At 43.9% G+C, this 14,584-nt stretch overlaps 2 protein-coding genes across 3 annotated transcripts in view; one reads left to right on the top strand and one right to left on the bottom strand.

The window, feature by feature from the left end:
* P2RY4 (pyrimidinergic receptor P2Y4) overlaps positions 1 to 14,584 on the bottom strand; it is a 36,241-nt gene that overhangs the window by 15,768 nt on the left and 5,889 nt on the right. The window lies entirely within an intron of this gene.
* ARR3 (arrestin 3) lies at positions 3,394 to 14,330 on the top strand. Its single transcript, XM_061137614.1, has 13 exons — positions 3,394 to 3,448; positions 8,149 to 8,348; positions 8,470 to 8,529; positions 8,689 to 8,756; positions 9,398 to 9,533; positions 9,717 to 9,801; positions 10,054 to 10,126; positions 10,524 to 10,661; positions 12,449 to 12,532; positions 12,790 to 12,813; positions 12,988 to 13,040; positions 13,324 to 13,333; positions 13,905 to 14,330. Exons 1-13 carry the CDS (start codon positions 3,394 to 3,396, stop codon positions 13,999 to 14,001), a joined length of 1,083 nt encoding a protein of 360 aa, XP_060993597.1. The 3' UTR covers positions 14,002 to 14,330.

The following is a 14,584-nucleotide window of genomic DNA, read 5'->3' as shown; positions in this document are numbered from 1 at the left end:
CCTTTTCCAGTTTCTAGAGCTGCATTCCTCCATCTTCCCTTCCTCCATCTTCCAAGCCTGTAGCATCGCATCTGGCTGCAATCCTCATATTGCCTTCTGTCTCAGCAGTCAAATCTCCCTCTGTTTCCCTCTCATAAAGAGACTAGTGATTAAATTTAGGGCCCACCCAGATGATCCAAAATAGTCTCCCCCCTCTCAAGATCCTAAATTTAATCACATCTGCAAAGTTCCTTTTTTCCATATAAGGTAAAATTCATTGCTTCCTGGGATTAGGACCTGATATCTTTGGAGGCCCATTATTCAGCCTTCTACAGTAGGTAAAAATTCATCAAGCTGTGCAATTGAGATTTGTGCATTTTACTTTCGCTAAATTATACCTCAGTCAAGAAATGCACGTACTTCATGAAAAGAGAGAATGATTTAAGTTCAACCATAGTAATGAATTAAAGGCCTACCAGATCTACTTTCTTCCTGCTGGGAGGACCATGGACCTGATTTGAAAGAGAGACTAAGCTTCAAATGTGGGTCTAAAGACAAAAATAGGTTGAAGCCTAGTCCAAAAGAACATTCATTCTGACTTCACCTTCCCCATGGACATCAACCTTCCCCTCAGAGTCTGGGCTTCTAGCTCTAGCTAAAGAAGCAGAGTTACAATGACTAAAAGCCAAGGCCCTGGGGTGCATACTGACAGGGATGGCAAAGGCTAACATGGTTATTTGGGCAAAGAGAATACAGGACAGCTGTATTCAGCACCCACAGTGGTGAGCAGAAGGTAGGGAAGGCCCAGCCCCTGAGCCACAGGCATGGCCACCCTGTGAGGAATGGACAGGCTATCCTGGAGGGTTGAGGCTGCATCTATGGATAGGTACTGAAGCCCAGCTAGCACTATGGTGAGGTAAAGTAGGGTGGGGTCCTGTACCCCCAGAGTTTGGAGATCCTGTCTCTACATCCTCCATGTCCATGAAACCTGGGGCTGTGTTCTATGGGAAGGACAGCCAAGAAAGGAAGATTACTTTTGTTGCTGCCATTGCAGGGGTCCTGGCAGCTGCAGGACAGAAATATCTTTAATTCCATGAGTGGTCATATGAGGTGAGGGAAGCTGCTTAGGGCCTATAGCGTGGACTTAGTTTTAGGGATTGGAGCGAGTCAAGGGCTGAGGGCGCGTATGGGGGAAGGTTGACTGTGGCAGGGGCAGACATGTAAAGATGTCAATTGCTACAGGCAACATTCTGTCAGGATAACCTGCCCCTGGGCCAAGAATCTTGTGTTACCTTCCTCTTCAACGAGAAAAGTTCAAGGCTCACAGATGTGTGCACACAGCTCAGTACACTCAGCCTCCCCTGCCCACTCCACCCTCATTTACAGGAGATCTACTCCTGCTGCGCACATAATCTGGGATAACTGGGTCTCTAAACATTACTTCAAGAGCCCCAAGTCCCAAGTAGCGGTGGGCTAGGGAAAGGGTGCTCTTTCCCATACCCTTGGCTTTTGTGTGGCTTGTTATACCTGCTCAAGAGATACAGAAAGACTGGAATGTGACACAAGACTCTCCTTTCAGAATCACAAAGGCTTATACTTTGAGCCTTCCTATTTCTATCCCTCACCTTGCATTTCTTTTAATGTCCCCGACTCCCCTTTGATCCCAGTCCTCAGGTTCAAGGCCTCATGAGGCCAAAACCCTGCAGTTCCTTTTCTCAAGCTCCCCTGACTTTAACACCATCAGATTCAACCCCTGACCTTGGCCCTGTCTCAGCAGCAAGCAGCTAATCTTTTAGCAACTAATCTTTTGTCCACTAATCTGCTTTCCAAACTCTTGGCACCTGAGCTATTTATAAAGCAGTATTTTAGACCCCGCCCCCGGACCCTATTCTTCTCCCTTGACCCCCACCAATCTGAAAATTCACAGGACCTTGGGTATAAGAGGTTGGAGAGGCGAGCATAGCGACCAGAGCTGGAGACGGATGTGAGCTTCACCTTCCTCCCCAGGTAAATAGTCCAAAGTCCTCTTATTTCCAGCCCATACTAGGTCCCATATCCCCTGCCCTTAGCACCTTCCTCAATATATCAAGAAGCATTTGAGGGGCACCTTTCCCAACAGAGCTGACGGGCACTCAGGCCGAGATACCCTGGGAGAGACCTCTGAAACTCCCCTAAGTTCCTCTCAGGCCAGATCTAATACACATCAAAGAAAAGCATTAGAGAGATATCTTTCTCTAAGGATCAAGGCTTAGCACCTGGGAACATTGATGGGGGTAAGAGTGGGCAAATCTGGGGAGGATGATGAGAACAATGAATAGGGTCAAGGAAGGCTTTCAACTTCCATAGAGGCTTCTGCCATCAACAACCAAGAGCATGAGGGCACCTTTACTCTCCTGCACCTTTCTCCTTCCTTAGTTGTGTTAAGGCCACCGTGAGGTGAACTCAGGCTCAGAATCCATTGCAGAAACCAGAGTCTGGGTTTTGTTCATTAATTCACTCATGTATCTAACAAACATGTCTTGGCATCTACCCTGTGCTAGGTGATGCTCAACCTCATCCAGTACAATTTTCTTCATACTTTCCTGGATGAAGGTCTTTCTCCAAACAAATTCCTTCTCCCAAAACACTCTTGAGAGGAGAGGGCCCCAGCTATTTAAAAAAGCCTCATCCTTTCTGGAGAACAAACAGTATGATTAGTCAATAATTTGTAAAAACTAGGGGAGTTTTTTTCCTGTGTCCTGGATGGGTGAGAGTATGCCTGAATAAGTAACCCTGGTAGGAGGGAGAATAGGAAGCATAGATCGTGGTGAGGTGTCTACCTAAGAAGAAAAGGTTATGTCACACCAGGTGTGTCCAGATGGTATATCAAAGCCAGGTAAGGAGAATGGGATCAAATGATTGAGCCTCCCTCCTTCCCCTCTTGCCAGAAAAGGCTCAACATCCATACCATGGCCAACATGTCTAGGTAAGTAAGAACTGCTAATTCTCTGCTTCTGTGACTTGTGGCTTACCCAAACCCAACGACCTGCCTTTGGGGTGGAGGAGTTTGCAACCTCTCTTCTACTTGTGTTGCCTCCACCTGAGTGTCACTTCATTCTCCTTGGGTCTCTTCCTCTAATCCTAGAAATAGTTCCTTTTCTCCCCAATTCCCTTTCTTTCCTTTCCCTTCTTCTCCCCCTCCCTTCTCTTCCAATCCCTTTCCATATCCTCTGATTTTCTCCTCTTAGGGTGTTTAAGAAGACCTGCTCCAATGGCAAGGTGAGAGAACCTGACCCAGCTGGGCAAATTAAAGGGGAAAAAGGATAGGTGTGTACGTCCTTCAAGGTCTCAGGGGTTTGGGTTGGGGCCTTCAAGGGAATTCATTAAAAGAAGATTATGAGAGTAACATGGGAGGTTGTTCCACAACAGCTATCCATGTACCTGGGGAAACGAGACTTCGTGGACCATGTGGACATGGTGGAACCCATTGGTCAGTGAGTCCAAAAAGGGAAAGAGCCTGGGGAGAAGGGGAGTGGGAGCAAGGGAGTGAAAGAAAGCCAAGAAAGGACCATGCAGAAGAGGAACTTCTGTTTCATAGTCTGAGGACTTTTCCTGACCAGAATGCTGTCTCCTCCCCTCTCCATAGATGGTGTAGTCCTGGTTGACCCTGATTACTTAAAAGGCCGAAAGAGTAAGTAAAAATCCTTGTTGGTCTGTGTATATGCCAGGGACCCCAACCTAAAATATCACACACACCAGACAAGTAATCTGAATGAGTGGGCTGGACGAGTGGACCAGAGGGTTATAAGAAAATTAAAAAGTGGTGGGAACTGTGAATGTCTTATCTGATAGAAGCTAACAACTGGGAATTTCAGCCCTGTGTGGCCAAATTTTCTGATTGTTAAAGAGGAACTGGAAATAAAGGTCAGAATAAGACTTTGAGAGGCTCAAAGTCTGAAAAGATTCTAGTGCCTCTTCCAAATAATATTTAAAATAGATATATTTCTAAAGCATTAATTACATTTTCTTTTCCAAGGTCACACAAAATTTACATGTGTGCTGAAATTTAATGCTTTTTTCTAAAATCTCTGATTTTCTCCCTTATTGTTGGTGGGGCCTTTGCTTCACTGCTAACCTGAACACACACTTAGACTGCCTACTGAAAGATCCAGTACACCAGAAATCCATATTATTAAAATACGGATTAAATTATTAAAATTTGCATTAAACAAATGTCCTGATTTTCAAATGTTGGCAGCTAATTAAGAGATTTTTTTTAAAGCCCTGGATAAATCAAAAACTTTATTTTTCCAAGGGCTGGATGTGACCTTCAGGCTGCCACTTTGCATTTCTTTTTCCCTTTATTTGCATATGTCTTTCCGTATCTCCTTTGTGTAGGGAAACCCATTTTTTCCATTAAAAAAAAAATCCCAAACAAAGAAATAAACAATAATTACAGCAAGTAACAGCAAAAGACATTACTCTGGTTACAGTATTATAGTTCCAGATTACACTGAAATAATTGCTTTGCCATTTTTTTCTTTATTTCTTGCTCTGTGATCCAACAGATTGAAAATTGGGTTTGATTTGAAAAAGGTTCAGAACAAATTGATGAATACTAGTTCAAATGTAACCTTTAGGTATTGTGGAATAAACCAAACTTAATTGCTCAGATTAAACAGTGCGGATAAGCAGTCCACCCACTTTTAAATATCAGAGGAATTCTGGGGTATAGCCAGTAAATTAATCAACTTATTTAAGACTCTCAATTACTCTGTAGTTCTAAACCCTAAATCATTTTTTCACAGCCCTAAAAAATTTTCAGAATAACCTACAGAAAAAAATCTTTAGTTTAAAAAATGTATGTCGACCCAGGAAATAAAATGTTTATTCCTTTAATTTTAATCTTCCTGTCTCTTAGTTTTATATTATTATTCATTTAAGCTGTATGTATTTAAGTTTATTCCTTAGCTTTTTTATATGCTTTGTTACTTTTATCAAGATAATCTTACTTGCATAACATTTCCAAATATGTATTTTTTTCTTTTGAGGTGCATTTGTTGTAAAATACACTAACACTACACCACTGAATGAAAAAGGCCAGTTGTAGGGCAATATATGTGGTAGTGTGAATGAAGTGTGGTTTAACAAAAATTGATGTAGGATCTCTCTGTATTATTTCTTACAACTGCATGTAAATCTACAATAATCTCAAAATAAAATGTTTCATTTCAAAAAGGCAATGAAAGAGAAGTCATAAATATCTAAGGTGGCCTTATATTTAATTACAGAAACAAAGTTGGGAAGCCAATGAAACAAATTAAGAGCAGTTATCTCTGAAATATGTATGATGGCAGGACTTTGATTTCTCTTTTTGTTCTTGTTTTCTAATTGTCACACAACTAATATGTATTATTTATATAATAAACACAAATATAAATAACTTTAGATGTTGAATTAAAAAAATTAAAACAAGCTATTTCTTAACACAAAAAAAGATGATTGTAAACAGTCAGAGAATCAATAAGATCTTGGGGGTGGGGTGATGCCCTTCCCACCACATACCACAGCAGGATGTGTCAAGAACAATTCATCTGATTAACACACCCTGAGCTCAGGGTCTATTAGATACCCTTTTGCCTGGCCCCTCCTCTTTTTCTGATTTCTCTCTTTCACTTCATCCCCTCCCTTGCTTCCTTCCAGCCATCTCTTTTCCTCATCTTCTCTGTTTTTTCCTTTCCTTTGCTCCCTCTTTCCTTTTCCTATTCTTTCTCTCCCTTTTCCCACTTTTTCTGGCATAACCGGGAAACCAAGATGAATTTAATTTGTTGTATCTTTTGAAAATTGTTAAGTTTGTCTTCATGAAGAAACATTAGAAAGTACAGATGAAGGAGAAAGACTGTAATCCTCTCACCCAGAGATACTCACAGATATTCCAGTTCACATTTATTTATATTTTCTGTGTAAAAATATCTATATTTTTATTTTAAATTCTATATTATACATAATAATATCTAATCTTTTTTGCCTATGCAATATGTAAAAATCTATAAATTTTTTGGTTGCCTAGTACTATATTCTATGAGTGCACCATAATGTATTTAGCCAACTAACCACTGGACATTTTTTGCTATGACAAACAACCCCATAAAGTACATGCTTGTATGTATTTCTTTTCATACTTGTCCAATTATTTCTTTAGACTAAATGCCTGGAAAAGGAATGAATGGCCAAAGGGTAGTCACACATTTTTAAAGCTTTCTATCGCCAAACTGCCCTTCAAAATGGTTGTACCAATTAACTCTCCCTCATGCAGGGTATGAGGCTGCCCATTGTCCCAGACATTATAAGCACTACCATTATCGTTACTTTCAGTCTTTGTTGTATCTTTTGAATATAGATTCATTTTCTTTGCTTGTTTGTAATTTTAAAAGCAGATAATCTGGCTGTTGTATATTTTGATTTCTTAAAAATACAAAAATAAGTTGGTTTCTACTAGTGTGTGGCTCTTGGTAGTTTTCTTTTCTTTGGGTCAGGGCTCCTGATTAAAAATAAGATTCTCGACCCCTATTCCATTTTTTTCCCCAACCCCTGTTGTAAATCTTTCCTTCCCTCAGTCTCTGTCACTGTCCTTGGACAGATATCTCTCTGTACCCCATCCCACACTCCACTAGTGCACTGAAGTAGCTTTCTATTTCTCCCAATAATCTTAGGTACTAGCTGTAATGCATAAGTTCAATTATCATTGTTCCATTTCTCTAATATTGCCATGATCATCATCATCATCCACATCTATAATTTAAATTTCCACAGGGATTTCTCGTACATCACCTCCTTACAACCATCCTGTGAATTAAGCTGAGCATACGAGTCTGGGCTTTAGAGGCATGTCTGAGTTAAAATCCTGGGCTGTCATTTAGCTGCTCTGAGCTCATTTTCTCTACCTATAAAACAGAGGTAATAACTGTAGAGCTCTTCTGCAGTCTTATTATTGACAGGTGAAATAACTGAGGCTCAGACAACACGAGGGATTTCCACAAGTTGTATGCAAACCTAGGTTCTGACCCTAGAGAATTATGCAATGAATACCCTGTACCCATCACCTAGTTTTAAAAAGAATTACAGAAACCAACTGAAGTCTCCCACGTATCCTTCCCTAATCCCACACTCCTTCCTCCCTCCCTCCTTTCCTTCCTGCCTCCACCTCGGGTAATAACTATTCTAAATTTGATATTTATTGTTCCCATGATGTTTCTATACTTCTAACTTTATATATTAGTGAGCAACTTTGGTATTGTTCTACATGCTTTTCAACTTTATATACATGGTATGATTGTGCATATCATCCTTCTTTTACTCAACTTTTGAGACTTAACCATGTTAATACATTGAGTTCAGGTTCATTATTTTAACCTCAGTTTAATATTCCACGATATGAATATACCATAACTGTTTACCCACTCTCCCATTGATCGGTATCTAAATCATTTCCAGTTTTCTGCTATGACAAACACTGACGCCATGGACATTTCATATGTTTCTCCTTACAGACAAGAGCAAGAGTTCCACTAAATTCTTCTTATTTCATAAGATATGAGCAGATTCCACTTTATTGGACAGTGCCCAACAGTTTTCCAAAGTGGCTGTACAAACATATACTCCCACCACAGTATGTAATCAATTGTTTCACATCTGGAGCATTGTTCAACAGTTAGTGCTGTCAGACTTAAAAATTTTTGAGGAAGCAGAAATGTTCTCATTGTGGCTTTAATTTGCATTTATCTGATTACTAATAAGACTGGACATGTTTTCATACTTCATTAGCCATTCCATTCCACGCTTCTGTGTAGAGCCTATTCATACACTTTGCACACTTTTATATTGGAATGTTTGTGTTTTTATTACTGATTTGTGGGAGTTTTTTTAGATACTCGGAACACTAAACTTTTGTTACATGTGTTGCAAATATTTCCTCTCAGGCTTTTGCTTGTTTCATTATTTATAAAGATTCTTAATGTAAAGAAGTTTTAAATTTTACTGTAGTCAAATGTGTTAATCCTTTTCTTTATGGCCATACTGGTTTGATAATATTACATTGTTTCTCCATGTCTTCCTCTGAGCTTCCTCTGATGCCATTAAGACCTCCTTTCCCCCTCAGACCTGACAGGTCTCTTGTTCCTTTGCCTGCAGTGTTTGTCATGTTGACCTGTGCCTTTCGCTATGGCCATGATGACTTGGATGTGATTGGTCTGACATTCCGCAAAGATCTGTACGTACAGGTCCAACAAGTGGTCCCAGCTGAGCCCAACAGCCCCCGGGGCCCCCTCACAGTCCTGCAGGAGCGACTGCTGCACAAGCTGGGGGACAATGCCTACCCCTTCACCCTGCAGGTACTGACCCCAAGCCCTAGGTAAGGCTTCTAGGGAAGATTAAGAGAGGAAGCTAAACAAGGAGAACAGAGGAAAGGGGTCCCTATTGCTTCTGTTTGCTGACCTCCTTCTGATCCTTTAGATGGTTGTCAACCTGCCCTGTTCGGTGACACTGCAGCCAGGTCCTGATGATACAGGAAAGGTGAGGTCTGGGTTCTCAAAAAGACGGACAGAGGGATAAATGGACAAGACTGGAGAAAGGGACAGCTAAGGGATGGGATCAGACATTTCCTTATAAACCCATGAGGAAGGGAGTGGGCAGTGTCAGAAATGAGTTCTCTTTGCCTCTGCCCCCTTGCAGGCCTGCGGTATTGACTTTGAAGTGAAGAGTTTCTGTGCCGAAAACCTGGAGGAGAAAGTCTCCAAGAGGTGTTTCTGTGGTCAACTTCAAAATCCCTGCCTCTAGCCTGCACCAGGAAACAGATCTTGCTCTCAGGACAAAAACATCCTTACTTCTAACTCTGTAGCAGCATCACCAATTCAGATGCCCATTTCTGATTCCCCTCTAATTTCTCTTCTTTGCTCTAGAGCATGAGTCAGCAAACTCTTCTGTCAAAGCCCAGACAAGGAATATTAGGCTTTGTGAACAATGTACTTCCTGTTGTACCTACTGAACTGTGCCACTGTAGCATGAAAACAGCCATGGGCAGTACGTACATGAACAAGCATGGCTATGTTCCAATACTTTATGAACACTGAAATTTGAATTTTATATAATTTCCACATGTCATAAAATATTGTTCTTTGATTTTTTTCAACCACTTGAAAATGTAATGACCATTTTTAGCTTGTGGGCCATACAGACACAAGCAGCAGACCGGACTTAGCCAGTGAGCCATAGTTTGCTGACCTATGGTCTAGATACCTACCTTGAGGGTCCAGAGGCATTCTCTGAGGGAAACCTTCTGCCACCTCCACCACCCAAGTGAGGACTGGGCTATAGGTTTGGCACAAGAAAGGTCTGTGGGTCCTAAGGAGATGTTCTGGCTGTCCCCTTGGCCTCTACTTAGAGACTCTGTGCGGCTGGTGATTCGGAAAATACAGTTTGCCCCCCTGGAACCAGGCCCTGGCCCCTGTGCCCAGACTGTGCGCCGCTTCCTCCTGTCAGCTCAGCCCCTACAACTCCAGGCCTGGATGGACAAGGAGGTTTGTGACCCCCATTTCTTGCTCCCTAGCATGCAACCACTCTGAAACCCTTTCTTTATTGATCTCCTACTTGGGAAGACAGGGTGGAGGCCAGGTCGGCAAGAGTGCTGAGGAAACAAATTCTAGGTCTTTATCTGAGTGTTCTCCCTCCAACCTTATAACGGGCCTCTCCTCCTGCTTTAGGTAAATTATCATGGCAAACCCATCTCTGTCAATGTTTCCATCAACAACTCCACCAACAAGGTCATCAAAAAAATCAAGATTTCAGGTGAGCTTCTTTTCCTGTCTCCCTGCCCCTCGTCCCAAATTCATAGGTCTTTTTCCAGAACTCTGCCCCCACTTACCTAGTCTGCATTCATCTAGGGTTTCCTTCCATTGCAGGCTTATCAAAACATACATCTCTGTTCATCCATATATGCACATCTTAGTACATCACATGAAGTGTACCCGTGTATAAGGGCAGTGAGTTGGGGTCTTGAGGATGACTAACTATAGTCATGTGCTTTTCCTGGCTCTTCAGTTGACCAGATCACAGATGTCGTCCTGTATTCACTAGACAAGTACACCAAGACTGTGTTCGTTCAGGAGTTCACGTGAGCTGGCGCCGGGGCTGGGGTCAGAGAGCTGAGGGGTAGGGTGGTGGAAAGAGGGTTGGGGTCTGGAGACAGAGGAGAGGATTAGGGAAAGAAGGAAATGGGGAAGAGGGCAGGACTGAGGAAGATCAAGGTGAGGGCTGATGTGGAAAAAGGGAGGGATTCTCAAGAGAGCTAGAGGGAGGATACCCACAAGAGGATCATCGAATTCTGAGAGAGGGTGGGGGCACAAGATGATTTTCCAGCAGAGTGAATCATTCCCACTCTCCACAGTCAGACATGTCAGCTCTCTTGGATATTCCAGTAGGTTCATGGAATTGTGCAAAATACTCTTGGGAATGAGAATCACTTAGTTGGCAAGCCTAGCTTAAGTTCTTCTCTTCTTTTCCTTTCAAAGGGAGACTATAGCTGCAAACTCCACCTTCTCCAAGAGCTTTGCAGTAACCCCGCTTCTGGCACCCAACTGCCAGAAACAGGGCCTGGCATTGGATGGCAAACTCAAGCAGGGTGACACCAATCTGGCCTCTAGCACAATGTAAGCTCACACGTAACTCCCAGCCTTCATTTTCTACCCCCCAACCCACTGTGTGCTATATACACAGTTTTGAGGTTTCACCTTCAACGAAGCCTACCTGTTTCAAAAAAATTTTAAACATTCAGAGACACCTCTAGGCAAGAGGGCCAACAGTAAGCTAAATAATACCCATGGGACCAATGACAGGCTTAGGTCATGGGCAATAAGAAAGGAAAAAGTGGATAGGAAAAATTTCTTATGTTGTATTTTTACAGCTCAAAAAGGTCTTATGTATGGTACTGTTATCCTCATAAGAATCTCATTAATTAGGCTGGATATGTGTTCTTACTGCTTTACACTTAATGGCCCTGAGGCTCAGAGAGACGAAGGAACTTGTCTAAGCTTGCACAGTGGCAGAGGTGGAAAAGATGCTATCACATGTCATCTGGCTCTAACACTGCGATCTCTGTAGCAGCTACTCTCTAGTGAAGATAGAAGTTCAGTGGTAGACAGATGAGAAATGGAGAGAAAAGAGGACAAAAAAGAACATGATAGGAACTGATAGAATTATATTGTCATTCATTTGGTCCTATGCCTAACACTTGGAGGCCCTAGTGTAAGATGTGTCTCCTACCGAAAACCATCTGCCACCATCTGACAAGCATTCATTCCCACTGCCTTTCTCTGTGCCTTATTAATCATGTAGCAATACATTGTTATTGCTTCAAAGAGCCTGAGAAATCATCCCAATAGCATTACTTTGCAGATAGAGGATCAGCATCCCAGGGCAATGAAAAATCTTGGAAAATCTCCAAGATCATATAGCTTTCTGTATTTTCCTTTTCTTAAAATTAAGTAATTAATTTTGGCTGAACTGGGTCTTCGTTGCTGTGTGTGGGCTTTCTGTAGTTGAGGTGAGCAGGGGCTACTCTTCATTGTGGTGGCATCTCTTGTTTGTGGAGCATGGGCTCTAGAGTGTGTGGGCTTCAGTGGTTGTGGCACAAGGGCTTAGTTGCCCTGCAGCATGTGGAATCTTCTGGACCAGGGACCGAACCTGTGTCCCCTGCACTGGCAGGCAGATTCTTATCCACTGTACCACCAGGGAACTCCTGTGCCTTATTTTTCAATCAGTCGATTTTCATTGAATGCTTGTTACATACTCATTCCTATGCTAAGCAATGTGGGAGGGTACAAAGAAGTTGAAGATAGTTTCTGCCTTCAGTTTATGGCTTAAATGGGGAACAAAGAGGAATGCAAATGCCATCTATCAGTTAAATGTTAGTATGTGTAGTTCAGATTATAAATCCAATAGGAGTTCAAAGAAGCCAGTATAGCTGGAGGAGACAGAAGGAGCTAGATCTTGAAGAATGTGTTGGATTTGGATAGCAATAGAGGAAGAAAAGAGAGTTCCAAGTTGGGAATATAGCCTGGGGAAACGTTAGAAGGTAAGAATCTGCACGGCTTGTTCTGAGCAAGGAGAGAGGATGGGTCCGGTTAGGTTGTATCCCAGGTGTTAGGGAGTTAGGTCAGGAAGGTTAGAGAGGCTAGGTGGGGCCAAATTGTTAAGGGTTGTGAAAGTCAAGCAGTGTACTAATTATATTCAGAGAGGTAGCCTCCTGAGCAGAGGGTGACATGGTAAAACTGGATTTGAGGAACAGAAATGCGATCCCAATGAGTAGGAGATCACAGCCTGGGAGACCTGTCAGATGACAAAAGATGCACAGGAAGGGACTGGGGGATTGAATGAGTTAGCTCCCTCGCAGCCATTTCCCCTCACACACACAACAATGAATACTACCACCTCCCAGTCTTCGACCAGGAGTGGACAAGGAGCTGCTGGGGATCCTGGTGTCCTACAAAGTCAGAGTCAACCTGATGGTGTCCTGTGGAGGGTGAGTGAGAATGCAAGGTCTGTCTGGGCAGGGGCTGGGGAGCCACTTTTGTTTTCCTCCCAGTTGGACTGACCCATTCAACCCACCCCTTCTCTGGACCCGTTTCCCAAACCTGTGAGCTCCATGAGCAGGCTACCTTCCCTTCCAGAAACCGATTCTGTGGTTGGGTTGGCCTTACAATCCCTAATTCCCCTGTCAAATTAGGTTGCTACATTCCATTTCCAGCTGCTAATTTTAGGGTGTCATTCTACCCTCAGCATCCTAGGCGACTTGACAGCCAGGTAAGAGACTATGGGGTGGGGGGGACCAGGGCAAGAAAGGGAGGATGCAATCAGGAGATCAAAAGAGTGATGAGGGAGAATCTAAGGGCATCCTAGGACCAAATAACTGAGGAAGAGAGGTTCAGGGAGTGGTCTTGGAGGGAGATCTGTAACTCAACCTTGGGATCCTTGCAGTGATGTTGGTGTGGAGCTCCCCCTGATCCTGATGCATCCAAAGCCGTCAGACGGTAAGTGACCAGGTGGGACTCACAGGAACAGTGGTCCCGAGGGCTGGGGACCAATCAATTCTGATCTCATGAATCTAGGACTGGCAGTTTGAGTAGAGATTCTATAGCAGTAGGTAGGGTGGGTGAATAGGTTTTCAGGGCAATTGTGTGTATTCATGCATGTGTGTGTTGTATATATGAGAGGGAGACGATCAAAAAGGGAGAGGGAAGAGTAACAAGACATTTCTTCAGGGAACTTATCAGCTTTAATCCATATTTCCTTCCCTCTCTATGCTCACTGCAGAGGCTGCTAGGTAAGAAAATGTGAGACCTGGAAACCTCGCCCCCCACCCCTTTCCCCATGCCACTCTCCATTTTACGACAATGTAAATGTTAAAAAGGTTCCCTGGAGTGTTGCTTTCAATAGGTGTGCAGTGGAAACATATGGTTTAACTTCGTGTCGTAGTTCAGTGCAGTGCTTTTCATAAGCCCCACTTTCCCTTTTTGCATCCCCCGCCCTCCACCTCCTGCTCTTCTCCCAGTCGTCCTTCACCCTCATCCCTTCCAGTCTTGTCTTTTTTCCCTGCCTCCTAGCCCTTATTTCTCCTGTTTTTCATTTTTCCATGCCTTCTCCCCTTCCCACCCCACCATTCTTATTTCCCCTCTGAGAGTGGGGGGGGGGGGGACTTTTGTGTTGGGAGATTGGGGAAGAAATGAAGGAAACAAGCCCAGTGTGGTCCATGTGGGGCGGGGGCAGCTGAGAGGGGGTGAGGGTCTGAGCTGAGTGGCAAGGAAGGGATCACTTCTCTGGGGTCAGGAAATTGGAGTGGATGATGCTCAGAGAGTTGTTCCTAACCCTCCGTTCCCTTCTGCTGCTTCTGCAAGCTCTGAGGACATAGTCATCGAGGAGTTTGCTCAGCAGGAGCCCAGTGGAGAGGAGAGCCAGGAGGCTTTGGCAGCTGAGGGGGATGAGGGCAGCTGAGCACCTGGCTCCAGTACCTATGTGTGGGAGTCCCACTGCAACTCAATAAATCAGCTTGTCCGGATGTGCCTTCTGATCTCTTTGGTACTTCCTCCTCTTGGAGGAGGGTAATGGAACTATCTAGAATGAACCAACTCCCCCCCGCCAAGCCTCCCATCCCCACTCCACACCAGTGATTAGATTTCCTGCAGCACATGCTTTTCCTCCAAACGATCCGACTTCCCTCTGGCAAGGTCACCTACCCTCTGTGAGTGCTTCAGCTTTCCTGGCCATCCCTGCCCTCATCCCACCCCCAACTATCCCACTCCCAGGATCACACACGGCCCAGCTGCCCCACCTCAGGGCTGTGGGCAGGGCCTGAGAGGGCATGGCCCCAAGCCCAGGCCTGAAGGTGACATTGATGGTTGGATAGAGTGCCAAGTGACCCCAGGCAGCAAGTGCCACCCATCTGCCAAGCACAAAGGACACCTCAAGGCCCACCGCCGAGGCTTCAGCCTTGGATCCATCACGCCCGAGCGCCAGTCTCTGTGCAAATCCAAGCCCTGCAATCCTTGGCTGGCAGAGTGGTGGGAGCCTAGGTTGG

The sequence above is a fragment of the Dama dama genome, chromosome X (genome assembly GCF_033118175.1).
Source record: "Dama dama isolate Ldn47 chromosome X, ASM3311817v1, whole genome shotgun sequence".
Classification (NCBI taxonomy): Eukaryota; Metazoa; Chordata; class Mammalia; order Artiodactyla; family Cervidae; genus Dama; species Dama dama.
The sequence above is the reverse complement of the archived record's forward strand: the minus strand, read 5'-3'. Positions and strand labels throughout refer to the sequence as shown.

Bases quoted from the DNA above. Each gene is read 5' to 3' on its own strand.
- ARR3 (XM_061137614.1), top strand. From the start codon at position 3,394: ATGTACCTGGGGAAACGAGACTTCGTGGACCATGTGGACATGGTGGAA. The intron at 8,349-8,469 runs GTACTGACCCCA...CTGATCCTTTAG, and splicing joins CCTACCCCTTCACCCTGCAG to ATGGTTGTCAACCTGCCCTG. The intron at 10,662-12,448 runs GTAAGCTCACAC...ACCACCTCCCAG, and splicing joins AATCTGGCCTCTAGCACAAT to TCTTCGACCAGGAGTGGACA.